This window comes from Cynoglossus semilaevis, chromosome 11 (genome assembly GCF_000523025.1).
Source record: "Cynoglossus semilaevis isolate Cse_v1.0 chromosome 11, Cse_v1.0, whole genome shotgun sequence".
Taxonomy (NCBI): domain Eukaryota; kingdom Metazoa; phylum Chordata; class Actinopteri; order Pleuronectiformes; family Cynoglossidae; genus Cynoglossus; species Cynoglossus semilaevis.
In genome coordinates, this window is record NC_024317.1 from 13,284,560 (window position 1) to 13,297,995 (window position 13,436).

At 36.7% G+C, this 13,436-nt stretch overlaps 2 protein-coding genes across 2 annotated transcripts in view; one reads left to right on the forward strand and one right to left on the reverse strand.

Annotated features, from left to right (window-relative positions):
• cenpp (centromere protein P) overlaps nucleotides 1–13,436 on the reverse strand; it is a 50,941-nt gene that overhangs the window by 32,469 nt on the left and 5,036 nt on the right. Inside the window, exon 6 of the mRNA XM_008320704.3 lies at nucleotides 12,886–12,982. Coding sequence (XP_008318926.1) covers nucleotides 12,886–12,982 — 97 coding nt within the window. The remainder of the gene's footprint in view (nucleotides 1–12,885; nucleotides 12,983–13,436) is intronic.
• Nucleotides 5,030–12,873, forward strand: ogna (osteoglycin, paralog a). The gene is made up of 6 exons (XM_008320699.3): nucleotides 5,030–5,919; nucleotides 7,700–7,766; nucleotides 8,653–8,817; nucleotides 9,607–9,809; nucleotides 9,989–10,081; nucleotides 10,186–12,873. Exons 1-6 carry the CDS (start codon nucleotides 5,761–5,763, stop codon nucleotides 10,354–10,356), a joined length of 858 nt encoding a protein of 285 aa, XP_008318921.1. The 5' UTR covers nucleotides 5,030–5,760; the 3' UTR covers nucleotides 10,357–12,873.

Consider the following 13,436-nt stretch of genomic DNA (forward strand, 5'->3'; position numbering starts at 1 on the left):
ACGGAATTAAAAAAGGGCTATTATATCTAAAAGAAATTTGTGGTCCTCATGTGGAGGCTTCACTTGTTCTGTTTTAACCATTATGTCAACTCCAATCCTCTGGGACTGAATTCCAAGGCTGAGTGCCAGGGTGTGAACCAGGCCTCAGCATAAGGAAAAAGACTTAGACCTATAGTTAATAGAAAAACAGAAAATATGTCTTTAGCACAAGACTTTACGTTTTCTTTAGAAAAAGAATGAAAATAACAGTTCAGAATGACAAATAAACTGATTGGGAGGCCGGGGGGATAGTCCCAATCCACTCAAGGAGGCATCAAGGTAAATTCTTGTACTTCATTGTATTGGAGCACAATTTGCCATTTTTAAATCAAATGATGTACAGTACACTGACTAAAGAGAGAGAATCCCACATCTAAAGATAACATGGACTGTACTATTACAAACACCAATACAGCAATGGCACTGTATACTAGTACTATTTAAAGTGTTTGGTTGGTAGATGGGCAGATGAAGCGTGGGTGGAAAGACAGATGTGGGGATTGTGATGGCAGAAACAAATCAGCCCATAACAAAGCAGTAACTGTTACGCACAATGGTGGTTTCTGAAACTTAACAAAGACTTTTTCGTAGCAAAATATAACTTTATTTTGTCCCTTACACGACCAAAGCGGGATAAAAATCAAGATACTGTAGACCTGCCAACGAAGATGCTTACATCAAGAAGAGCTAAAATGCAAAACCGTTGGGAAAAGCACTTAAGAAATCTCTGCAATAGTAAACAGGTTCTCTGTGTTTTTATTCTGGAGTCCTGCCTACAGTGATAGACTATTGTTTTTGTTTAAAACGCTCAAACTGTATTCTTAAAGCCCAAAGTTGTAGATGAAAGACCTGCTCTTTTAAACTGCTCAATAGTAGAGAAGGCGGAAAAAGAAAACCTATTTTACTTCACTCGGTAGTTAAATACTGTATGTTACAAAAGATTACTGACTTCACGGGCGTTGTGCGCATTAAGAAAGACTTGACATTTCGGTGTAACTTCACACTTTGTTAGAAACAGGCACAGTAAAAACTTTACAACCTTTGGATCCTCAGAAGAAACCACATCGTTAAAACTGCTTTCATCACCAAACTGATGTCGAAGAAAAAGTATTCTTTTATTCTTTTAATTTTATGGGTTTGCCATTTGCAGGTTTCACAACAGCAAGGTAACAAAGAAAATCACTGCTGCCAAGAAAGTAAGGCTGGGTATTGCTAACAATCTCACGATTCAAATTGATGTCAATTCAGTATGAAGTAAAAATACACAAAGTACAGTAATTAGAGTAGCAGGTCACAGCTGAACCACCTCACTGCCAACTAAGACTGTAGCAAAAGCTCCTCCCTAATGCACCCAGTGACTCTGTAGGTGTCCCTCTCCAACAGCAGGTGGCATTGTTCTCAAATGAGCTTTTGCTGTCCTTAAACACAAGGGACATGAATCGATTCAGAAGAATTGATACTGAATTGGACGGGAAAGAACTGCCATGCATTGCTGAATCAACATTCTTACCTACCCCTACTAGAAAGATGCCCATTCCCCTCAGAAGAAAACAATATGTTTATGTATACCATATGCTCAAAATTCCTCAATATAGAGTACCGCATTTGCGGACTATAAGGTGCTCCGGAGTACAAGTCACACCAGTGCCCTTTAGTGGCTGTTAGTGTGAAAATAACGAACAAAATTTTATATTTAAATATAAAGTTTGCATCTGGGTATTAGTCGCAAGCCCAGCCAAAGGATGAAAAATCTGCAACTTATAGTCCGGAAAATACGGTATATGTGTAACCGTATGTGTTACTCATTCAAAGAAGCGCTATAAGACAGACCTTTGACATGACAATTAGGACAAAAACAAACCGCTTCTGTTCAAAAGGGCTAGAAGCTATATTCAATTCTGAAAACCCAAAAGCATCAATAACTTTAGGTTTATCCAAAGATACAGTGGACTGTATGCACAATGGAATCAAGACAAAGTGTTACATTTTGGTGGAAATGTAATTTGGCTCAATTATTTTAGGGTCACGCACAAGTTTGAGCCAATGCCAGTAGTCAACAGATGAGGGCGTGGTACACATTGAACAATTCACCAGCTCATTAAAAGCAATGTAGAGACAACAAGCACTAGAGCTTACACTCAAAAGAGTAGAAATAACATTAATTTCTACTTAACATGTTTGAAGTAGCAATCACCATAAACTTTAGGTCATACTTTTGCTCTAGTAGGAAGCTGGGATGTGAGAAGAAGAAGCACAGGTATTTGAAGTAACCTCTTGGCAGAAACCACATTCTTCCATATAAAAAGTTATGATTACACACAGTGATCGTAATGCAAATATTTATGTCTTATTCAAGACAACAGCATACGATTACTGGAAAAAACAAACCAGCAACTGGTCCCAGGAAGATGGCCTCTCTACAGAGCACATTGTGCAGCTGCAACTTCTTTCCATTTCGCTGTTTAAGTTTTGTGTCCACCGTTTAATTTGAGAATCATGAAACAACTTGTACAAAACAAGTCTTTGAGCTAAAATTAAAGAATTCACTGTCAGGTCTGAACTTGCCAGCAAGAGACAGGAGCTCCAGGGTGCCCAAGTCACACAGGGCTGTCAGCATAATACATCATGTCACATGTCAGCCAGACCATGCTGTTTAAAGCCAAACCAGGTGGTCCACTGTGTTGACAACCGCTCTACAGTCAAATGAGTACCTGTGTGTTTGTGTGTGTGTGTGTGTGTATAATACTTCACTGATGTATGTTGTTTTGTCTAGGCTGGTTTCTCTTCTAACATGAGGTATTGCCTGCTTACACCTGACTCTCTCTTCTTGTTCAGCATCACACTGAGCGCAGTAGGCAAAATAAACAACCCATAAAAAAATTATGTGCAAAAATATATACGACTCTAATAACAAGTTACAAAAGCTTATCGGGAAAGTGCGCTTGCCCATTTAGAATTTCAATCGTACTGTGCCACAGGGAGGTAAGCAAATATGGATATGCTGAAACATTGCGATATTTCATTTCACAGTATCATATCCATACATTATAGTACTGCATCGATTTTTTAAATTAACAATAGACACGCAGATATTCACTGTGTGGTTCATTTTATTTGGCTTCTATTTCTTCTCTAGTGATTACAAACACACAGTAGATCCTTCTGTTCCAACATGGATGAAATAATAACGTAGCGGCTTTATTCAAATCTTTGAGTATGATGCTCATTTACACCTTTACTTTTAAATTGTTGAAAACAACAAAACACATATAATATGTTTTCAGCAGGTGGCTGTGTGGCCTTTTCCCACTAAAATTATTTTACTTTGCACTAAAAACCAGCACACAATCCTTACAGCACTTTGACTTCAGTGTGTTATTGTGGGTGGCTTTCTCTACTGACATTCTTTTATTGTGCAGTGAATTCCAGTGAAACCACCCTCACAGCAAAACTGTACTATCGAAAGTAAGTGACAGTAAAAACATTCTCCGCTCTCTGGCCCTTTTCCCAGAATTGTAAAAGTTTAAATGTGTCCATAATTGCTAACACACCTGTAACAGTCCAGGATCGTGTTCCGTGGATGTTTATATCTGGGCCCCTTTCTTTTTCCCTTCTTGACAGCTGGGGGAGTCACATGTTTTTTATTTAACAGTTTTACTGTTAGGACCCTCATCGCTGCTCTTTGCTGAAGGTTTTTTCTATTTTAATTCACTGAGAAAATAGTGTTTCTTGTCATTTCACCATGCTATTTTGAGGTGCATTAAAAATGCAAAATTTGCCAAATCATAAGATCTGCTATAGGGAAGCCCAACTTTCTTCTGGACAACCAGGGTTGAAATTGACCTTTGAACAGCTGGACTGCAGCAGCTGTAAATTCACAAAAGAACAGAACATCTTCACTTTTATTACTAAGAATTTCTTGGCCTTCCTGTTTGGGAAACTTCTCCCATGTTTCTCTTTTTGCCATTTCATGAAATCCTCTCTGGCAAGTTTGTTGAGTTCATTATATTATGATTTATTTTGATTTATAGCCCTCACAAATAGCTTTATAACTCTTTGTAAAAGCACTGTTGCAGAGGTCTGATACACATTAAACCATAGCAAAGCCTTGATTAAAATAGATGAATATCTGAGATATGATTTGCAAAATGATTTCACGACATGTGGGACATGTTCACAACAGGGGAGTCATTGTTCTACATTTAAAGTTCAACACGACCACTGAGAACTGGTTCGCCTTTTGTGCTGCCTTGGTACTAACATTTGTATTTAATTTTTTTTTTTTTATCAACTAATCAAACCCACTACAAAGATTTATACAACATTTAATTCTATCAAAACAGCAAATTTCTAACTTTTCTGTTACGAAATCCAAACCAAATATATTTTAACATTATCCCTCAATGCTTTTATTGGGTCATACCAAGAATACAGTGCTGCAGGGGGCAGTACTGCAACTCTAAAGGAGCAGAGGTGCTGTTTAATAGAAGAAGAGTTGGGGACCTTTCCATCCTTCCCTTGTCATATCTAGGGATGCAACGATAATCGATGCAAAAAAACTGATGCAAATGGTGCTAAATTTTACATCATTAAAAGGAAGCTTTTATACATGTACTTGTAGGTTTTGGGTGTTTGGGTTGGCATCTGATTTTTTTTAAGTGTAAAAGCACATGCGGTCCATTCATCTATTTCTTCCACCCTAACTACTTGGCACATTACAACATTCCAACCAAGAACACCTTAAATAAACAACTCAGCAACATTCCACCACCTGTTGTGAAACTTTTCTTACCAATACCTGAAAACTTTGACACTAAGTGGCAAACTTTATAAATGCACAGTATAAAGTTGCAACCAAGTGTGCAAATACTGTGCAGCAACACAAAGTCTCTGTATTTGAGATCTGCCAGTAAAAATATATTTATGCACATTTAATTAGACTGTCATCATTTCAGCACAAACACATTTTGTTTCCAGCATGTATTACTATGGAGATAATTACTGTACGGGGCATAAAGACACTCAATGTACTCATTATGTATCTTCAGTGTCAGTGGTTCAGAAAATCAAGACACCAGTGACTTTTGGTCTAACCAGAGTGAATACATAGGTTTAGCAAATAAAGGTGTCATTTGACCCACAGCACTGAAAAAAGACGGCCAGCAAAGAGTCACACATTCATCTAAAATGATGAAAGATTGATTAGTTATTATAAGTCATTACAAAGTGGTTGGGCAGATACCACAGACATTCCTCCTGACAAAATACCCTCGTGTTCTGGTTGCCTTTTTATGCTCCCACTGCAGTTTTTACAGTGCAATTTTCCTTCACCAATTCTGTGCATTTAACAAAAATGTATTATATTTCCAAAAGTGTCATATACATGCATGTGTTTCTGTTCATGTGTCTGTGAAAGACAAATGTGTATCTAAGAAAGCTCAGTTTTTATTTTCTTGCTTTCTTTCTCTCTCTGTCACGCTCTTTCTCTCCCTCACCCCAAACAGACACACAGCAGATGGATGGTGGGCCGTCAAGTAAGGGTTAAATACTCTCTCCCCTGTAAACTCAGCTTTAAAAGTCTGCTGGAAGCTACTGGTTCAGCCTTTAAATACAGACATTTGACACATCCCAAACAGGGGTTTATAACCACGAACAACTACTGACCCAAACCTCAGGCTTTAAGGTTGGCTGGAGTGTCAGCATCACACTGCTTTGAACGACATGAAGGCTTTCTTATTCACCTGTATGTTGGTACCATGGCTGTTAGCAGCCTCCAGCAGAAGGGTAAACGAGGAATCGCAGCTGATACCAGGATCTATATCTACCGTGAAGCTGAACAAATACTTCAATTACTACGATTTGAAACCAAGGAGGGTTATGGTAAGATCTTTGCTTTCATTACATAACACCAACATAGAATTTTGATCAAGAACTTAAGGAAGAAACAATTCTCTATTTTGACATTGTCTATGTGGTAATTTACTAGTTTTGTGTTGTTTTTGCAAGTTATCCAGGTTAATTGCTAAGGATAATTTCTTCTAAGGCTTGATTCAGTGAAACTACAACAATCTTCAATAAATAAACCAAACCCTAGCATGGTTTTCTGTTGGGAAAGCCACATACAAACCCAGATAATTAGATGGATGGTTTCAGAGTAAAATATGGCTGTAAAACACAACTTTAGCTGGTTTACATCATTTCCTTCTGAGACAGAATTATATTTAAAAAAGTAGTAAAAGTAAACTTGTAGTTTGTTCTTTAACTTATTCTACAAAAACATGACTTGGAGTTGATTTTAAAACTATACATTTTTTAAAATTGGTAATTTAAAGAATGCAACCAAGACATTTACAATGTAGTTAGTTAGTTACAAATAGTGGTTGACATTAGAACAAGCAACTTAACTTAAATACACAACACAGGCATAGATGTTGAAGCAAATATGCAGCTCTGTGGACTAATGCATTCAAGATTTCTATGTTGTCTTCATAATAATAGGTGTGTAAAAAGTGCACCAGATGGTGGTTCTGTCCAGAAGAAAACAAAAGTTAGGAACGGCTTCATTTTAGAATAAACATCATTGACCAACTCTTGTATAACAACCATAGAATTTATGTATTAAGTACAAAGCTTGACTTATTGTTTAATTATTCCAAATCTAAACTCATCAATCTTTTACCAAAAGTAGTTTTCAGTCCTTGGTGCACCTGAAATACCAGACCACCACCACCAGACACCTGCAGCATCCCCCCAACATTACTAATTTACTGCAAGACAACTAGCAACAGCTGTAAAAAATAAAAATAAAAATCAAGTTGTATTGTTTATGTGCACAGTGTACTCAGTTGTTTAATGATAGCATTATTGTTAAATTATTGTTAAATTCAGTATCAGCCTGGTTTCAAATGTATTTTTGGTGTTCACTACCAGTTTATCACATCAAGCTAAAAACGAACCTTTGTTGTACCGTTGTAAAGTTAAAAAAGTTTTTTGACTCAAAATGTTTGCCAATCGCCCTTGAATATATGAATTGACTAAACCTGGAAGTGACCACTGCTGTAAACATGATTGATAATAATCAATTATTGCATTAAGAGTTTCCCTGAGGAAACTTTTTCTTTTGCTCTGCCTCAAATTATTAAAAAAACGTAGAACTCCAGTGAACCACTATCATTTCAGTTGTTCAAATATTTAACATTAAAATCCAGACCAGTGAAGCTAAAGCATTGGATTCCACTATTACAGCCAAGCTGGGATAAAACCCTGTTCTCCTACACATGTCCAGAAAAAGCAGTAACAGCAGGAGAGCTGCTTGTGCTTCAGCCAGTAACAGCTTCCAAGCGATAAGGAGATGAGCTTCCAGAACTCTTCAAATTAAAAGCATGATATTATGATCTGTCTTTCATGCATTTGGGATTGACTATCAATCCTTGGTTTGCGAGGGATTTACAACCCATGTAAAACAACTGCTATACTTGAAATGTCTAAACATCTTCCCAGTTCATCTTATAAGAAAAAAACAGTAAAAAATGTAGACCATATTGAGCTGCACTGCAATGAGAAGACTGTACATAAGTGAAAAAGATAGACTGACACAGTCAGGGTAGAATGGGCAGAAATGAGCTGTGTACTACTTGAACTAACTGTATTTCTCTTGTAGAGAGACCTGCCTCTTGACGATGATGATGATTCTGACAGCCCAATTCCAGATGGAGCCAGCGCTTTAGGTAAAAACAAAATGGCATCTGAGTCTATATGTCAAACACATTCAGTTAGTTCACAGATTTTGAGTGTTCATAGGCTACATTGTGGGTCGGGGGCAAAACTAATAAAGCAGAACAGCAACTTAAGTATTTACAGATGTTAGCTCCAACCACAGGAAATACATTTATGTCAAGAATAATTCAATATTTTACCAAGGAATGGTGAATACAAGCCAATACTGGCTAGATAGTCCAATTTAAAAGAATGCTGGACCTTTTCACCTTCATTTGGATAGACTCAATGCTGAGAAGACATAAAGCAGGTGGTGAGGGAGAGAGAATCTCAGCCCAGGATTCAAACTGGATAGAGTGAAAAATCCATAACTATTGGATAGGGATGGAACTGACGCATCATGAATCGATTAAAAACGGATACAAATGTGTAACAATTCACACAATTGGTTGAAATAAAAAATTAATCATGCATCAAGGCATAAGAAGCAGGCTGAGCTATCTCGAGAAGTCAGTGGTCACACCGTGACACTACACACTCTAGAACTTTAGGTGGCGGTACGCACCCAAAAATGTTAGTTGTGACCTGCTATTAAATCAAGTCTAGTCCCTACCTAGCCTAAGCGATGTAAATAAGACAAGACCCGTTAACTTTGATAAGAGGAGGTAAATGGTGATGTGCAGAGTTTCTGTTTAGAAATGTGCTTTTTTGTATTCTGTGATTTCAGATGAAAATTACAGTTTATAAGGTATACAAGAAGCTATAACAAATGCATGATTGTTGTATTTAGTAAAAATTGTGATAAAATCATATTGACATGCATTGTATCATGAGTTCAGTGCATAGTTATTTTTTGGAGTAAAGCCTTGACACTTCTGTGGTGATTTTGTGCTGCAGACCTGCCCACCTGTCTCCTATGTGTGTGTCTGACTGGCTCCGTCTACTGCGAGGAGGTCAGTCCAGACATGACAGCCATTCCAACGTTGCCTAAAGAGACTGCATACCTTTATGCTCGCTTCAACAAGATCAAAAAGATCACCAACCAAGACTTTGCAGAAATTGGTAAGGTCATAAGAAATGTAAGGGACTTCCAATGCAAATCAAACACCAGTTTTTATAATCTTAGACTGATTTGAGCCCACTGGCAAAAGGACCATTCAAACTTCAATTTGATAGGTCGACCGTGATGGACTGGATTGCCATGGACAAAATTATAGAATTGAATGTAATGTGAAAAGGACACAAATAGAGGATGAAAATTTTCAAAATTACATTTCTGGCTGCATTTTGGTTTTGGCGATCGGTGAGGCAGACATTTAGTTTGTCTTGAAGCGTATCAAGTCTTTTGGACCTGTGTGTCTACAACATCTGCTCCATGAGTTTTCCCTGGAACACATTTGGACACCGTCTATCATAAATCATTAATCACACAAGACTTTTATTGAAGCATTACATCTGCTTCTGTCATGCAAATAAATGACCAGTTAACGTACTAGAATCACATACAAAGATGTGTCTTTAATGCCTATAGACATAATACAATTTGCAACTGCATCAAATTGTTGGGTAATAAGACATGCAGGTTTTCTAGTGAGTTCCTATGACTAAATCATATCAAACAGTAGAAACATACACGTTTAGTCTAAATTTGACCAAACGTTTGCCACTCCTAGACCTGGGTTTATCTTGTTGTCTGCCGATTCTTGGTAGTACAATGATTGTGAAAAGGGGATGCGTGTATCAATTAAAAAAATTAAATGCTAACATGAAGACATGGGATCCAACAGCATTGTGGCTGTAAAGAAGTTAAACATTAAAACTTTAATAGATGTTTTTTGTATCTGCCAACAGTGACTCTGAAGAGGATTGACTTGTCGGGCAACTTGATCTCAGAGATTGAAGATGGTGCCTTTTCAAAGCTAACCCTTTTAGAGGAATTGTCTCTGGCTGAAAACAGATTGGTCAAACTGCCAATGCTTCCTGCCAAACTCAGATCCTTTAACGCTAACCACAACCTCCTCAAAACCAAGGGTGTCAAAGCTAATGCCTTTAAGGTACAGTACATATCATCAACTTTCAATCTTTAAGCTAGCCATCTTTCTAACGACTGACTGCACAAAATGATTACGAGATTGTTTTCTGCACTAGCATGCAGTTGCTGTGTTATAAGTGTTTCCTACCTGAAGTAAAAAACAAAACATTGATTGATGTCTAAATTTGTTTTTCCCCCCAGAAACTGACCAAGCTGGTCAACCTGTACCTTGGAGATAATCAGCTGGAAGCCGTTCCATATATTCCAGAAAGTGTTCGCAGCTTACATTTACAGGTACATTAAAATTACAAATATTTATTTAAAATATTGTGTAATGTTTATCCCATCTCTCCTTTGAAAAAAAAAATAATTCTGTACAATATTTTTATTTCCCCAAGAACAATAACATCACTGATGTCAACAAAGACACTTTCTGCAGATCTAATGACACGTACTATCTACGACTAAGCCTCAGTGAGGTTCGTTTGGATGGTAATCCAGTGGTGTTGTCCAAGTATCCTGACAGTTTTGTCTGCATGAAGGTGTTGCCTGTTGGAAAATACCGGTGAGGAAACAGAACCCCTATAACCACCCCAATAATGGAGCTGTTTCTCCTCCGTTTATGTGAAAGGGTTACTGATATATTCAAGATTTTTGGGGCATTAGTGCCATTATAGCAGTGACTAAGAACAACAAGTAGCAAAGTGAAATCATTCAGCTGACAAAAGGTATAATATTTACTCTGGCTTTTGTCTGGAAGCTACACAAAAGCCACAAGATTTTAAAACAACTTTAAGTGTATGAATTCAACAAGACTAATTTGTCTGAGAGTGATTGAATCTGTATAAGGTATACAGTCTTTCCTCAAAGGTAGAGGCTGCCACTGGCGAATCTCTGTCTCCATCCACTTTTACACATCTTAATCACTCAACAACTCATTTTCAACAACAACATTTTCCACAGCACTTTAGTTGTAACGCTTAAAGTGTTACAAATTAAACAAACAACAAAACAAAACTCTACAAAAATTCTAAAAATAGTTGGAAACCATCATTAAACATATGTGCAGCCACAATTCAACCAACTCGACTGTCCTTGAACTAAACGTACTGTATTTCTTGATTTTAAACACACAGCATACATGTTTGTAAACTCTGATACAAATTATGACAGGAATATTGTTGTCCAGAGTTTCAGGGAAAGTTTTTATGCGATAATATAAAGAATTGATCCGACATGTCAAAGCGATTTCTGCTCGGCTAGTCATGAACACAAGGCTAAATTTACAAATTTGCTTGAGTTATCGACAAAGAAATGATGCCAATGGTGGACTATTTTAAATGCCTTTTGTGATCAAATGGGAACCTCCCAGTTGTTTGACCTTTTCAGTCTGACCTCTGTTACAACTTTTTGAAGTGACGTACAGGTATAAATTTCTAAATTTGTTAACATTTAACAAATGGAATAATGTTTGTCAGTGAAAACACATTTTCTGTTCTTTTTCTTCTTGGTTTAAAAAAAGATCCAAGAGAAATAGATTCCATATTTAACTTTGGTTGCTTGCTTTGGTTTAGAAATAGGGGTTTTCAGAATCTGCTCCAGTTTTATTTTCCATTTAATGAGCCATTATGTGATTATTCTTTTAATACCATTTAAGTCCCAGAGAGATGAGTGAGAAAAAGAGATGCTCCAGCATCTGCTAAACAAAATAAAGTTAAATCAATGTTGCGACTTAATACTTGACAACTGCATGTTCATTTCAATGGTTTTCTGAAATTGTATTCAAAGAGAGAAAGTGTCTCTGAACATTACTGTCATTTCTCTTTTATTAACATTTTGGTTGCTTTGAGATTCTTTTCTTGTCACACAATTAATCCCAGACGATCCAGACAGCTGTTAAATATCAGAGTGTCTTCAGCAGAAACAATCAAAAATGCTTTGTTTTTATGCTTTGTTAAAGACATTTTATGTTTTTTCAAAGACACAACATCCTGGGCTTTGCCGATGTTGCAAATAATGTTACACTTTTATAACTCCATTAGCGTTGCTTCTTAGGAAAGACAATGTATTTGTCCCGCTGGAGCTGTTACAAGTGTTTGTGTCTTCACTTAGTTTTATTTTCTTTTTAATTTAATTAAATATACTCCAGATAAACTATCATGACCTGGGAGCAATGTATCTTTAAAGTATAGTAATGTGAAAATTACTCCTGTCATTGTTGGAGATATGTATGTGATTATGCCTGTGTCTTTTATATTTTAATAAAGGTGAACCTTTTTTTTAAAGAAATTCTCATTTTATCCTCTTACAGCTATACCACCAGCGCTACACTTGTCTGTGTCTGGAGACATTTGTAATATTTTATTTTGAAATGTGAAATCAGTGTTGGCCACACATTTGTAAATGTCTGTGCTTTGTTATTGGGGAGCGGCCAATCATCTGCATCCCTGCAGGGACGGGCTAGTTTATGTTTTGAGGTTAACCACCAACAAAAAATGTTGAAATTCCAGGCCTGGACTTTCTATAAAATCATTGTTTCATTTTTAAAAAATTTGTTTGTTATTCTGAGTGCAGATTCGTGTCAGTGTGTCATTAGAGAACGGGACTGAGCGTTCAAGTCACTATTGAACTCAGCTGCACATTCACAAACTAAGAGAAAGATACTTTGTCGTAATAACACTCAACAAAATGCAAAGAAAAGTTTAGAGCACACAGGCCATTATGGAAAATGTGGGTTAATACTCCTTATGTTCAGCCAACTTGGCAAACACTAATATTCTCCGAGCAAACAGGGAAATGCGTTCCATACTGCCTTTTACCATTTGATTTACTGTGACATTTTATAGCGCTCATTTCAGTGAATTCTCACGCTGATATTTTGTACTGGGGTTGGGATAAAAAAAAGCTTAATTCTAAGACCTATTATAATTACCTCCAGAATATGTTTGAAACACAGAAACATTAAAAATCAAATGTAAAAGTGATATCAAACACTCTGTGTCTCTCTTTCATAATCTCAGGGCTCCAATCATTTAGCGTAGTTACTCAAAAACAAAGCTGTTAATAATGTAATAAGTGTCATATGCCTTTTTACATACCTGAAAGTGCTGGAAGGTTCTACACCTGTCATTACATCTCTCTAGGTACGTCCTTAAAGTCCTGAAGAACAGCAACAGATCATTGTTCTCTTTTGCCCTGAAATGAAATTATATGAATGATAAAACTGCTTTGAATTGAATGTTATAGACACATGAGATGAGACTTCTACTGACACCTGCAGTCACATTAGAGTATAGAAGTAATCTTAACTGACTTAAAGAACATAAAGTAAAAATAGCAGAACATCACATTAACATTTACTGCAGAAAAAGTTTAATTACGATAAAATACTCCATAGTCCATATGGTATAAATGTAAGCATGTTATTAGTACAATTATATTTTTTATGTTTCAAGATGTCAATAGCAAAATAACATAATTTGGGTGGGCATGATTATGAACCAATCTGAGACATTCTGTCTAAAGGTTTCCAGACTTTTCCTGGGGATCCAGGGCCAGACGGCAGTCGTCTGAAATTTCCAAACCACTCTCTCCCCACAAACAGCTGATGAAAAAATTACAATACCATCTTATATGTAGGCAGCATTAA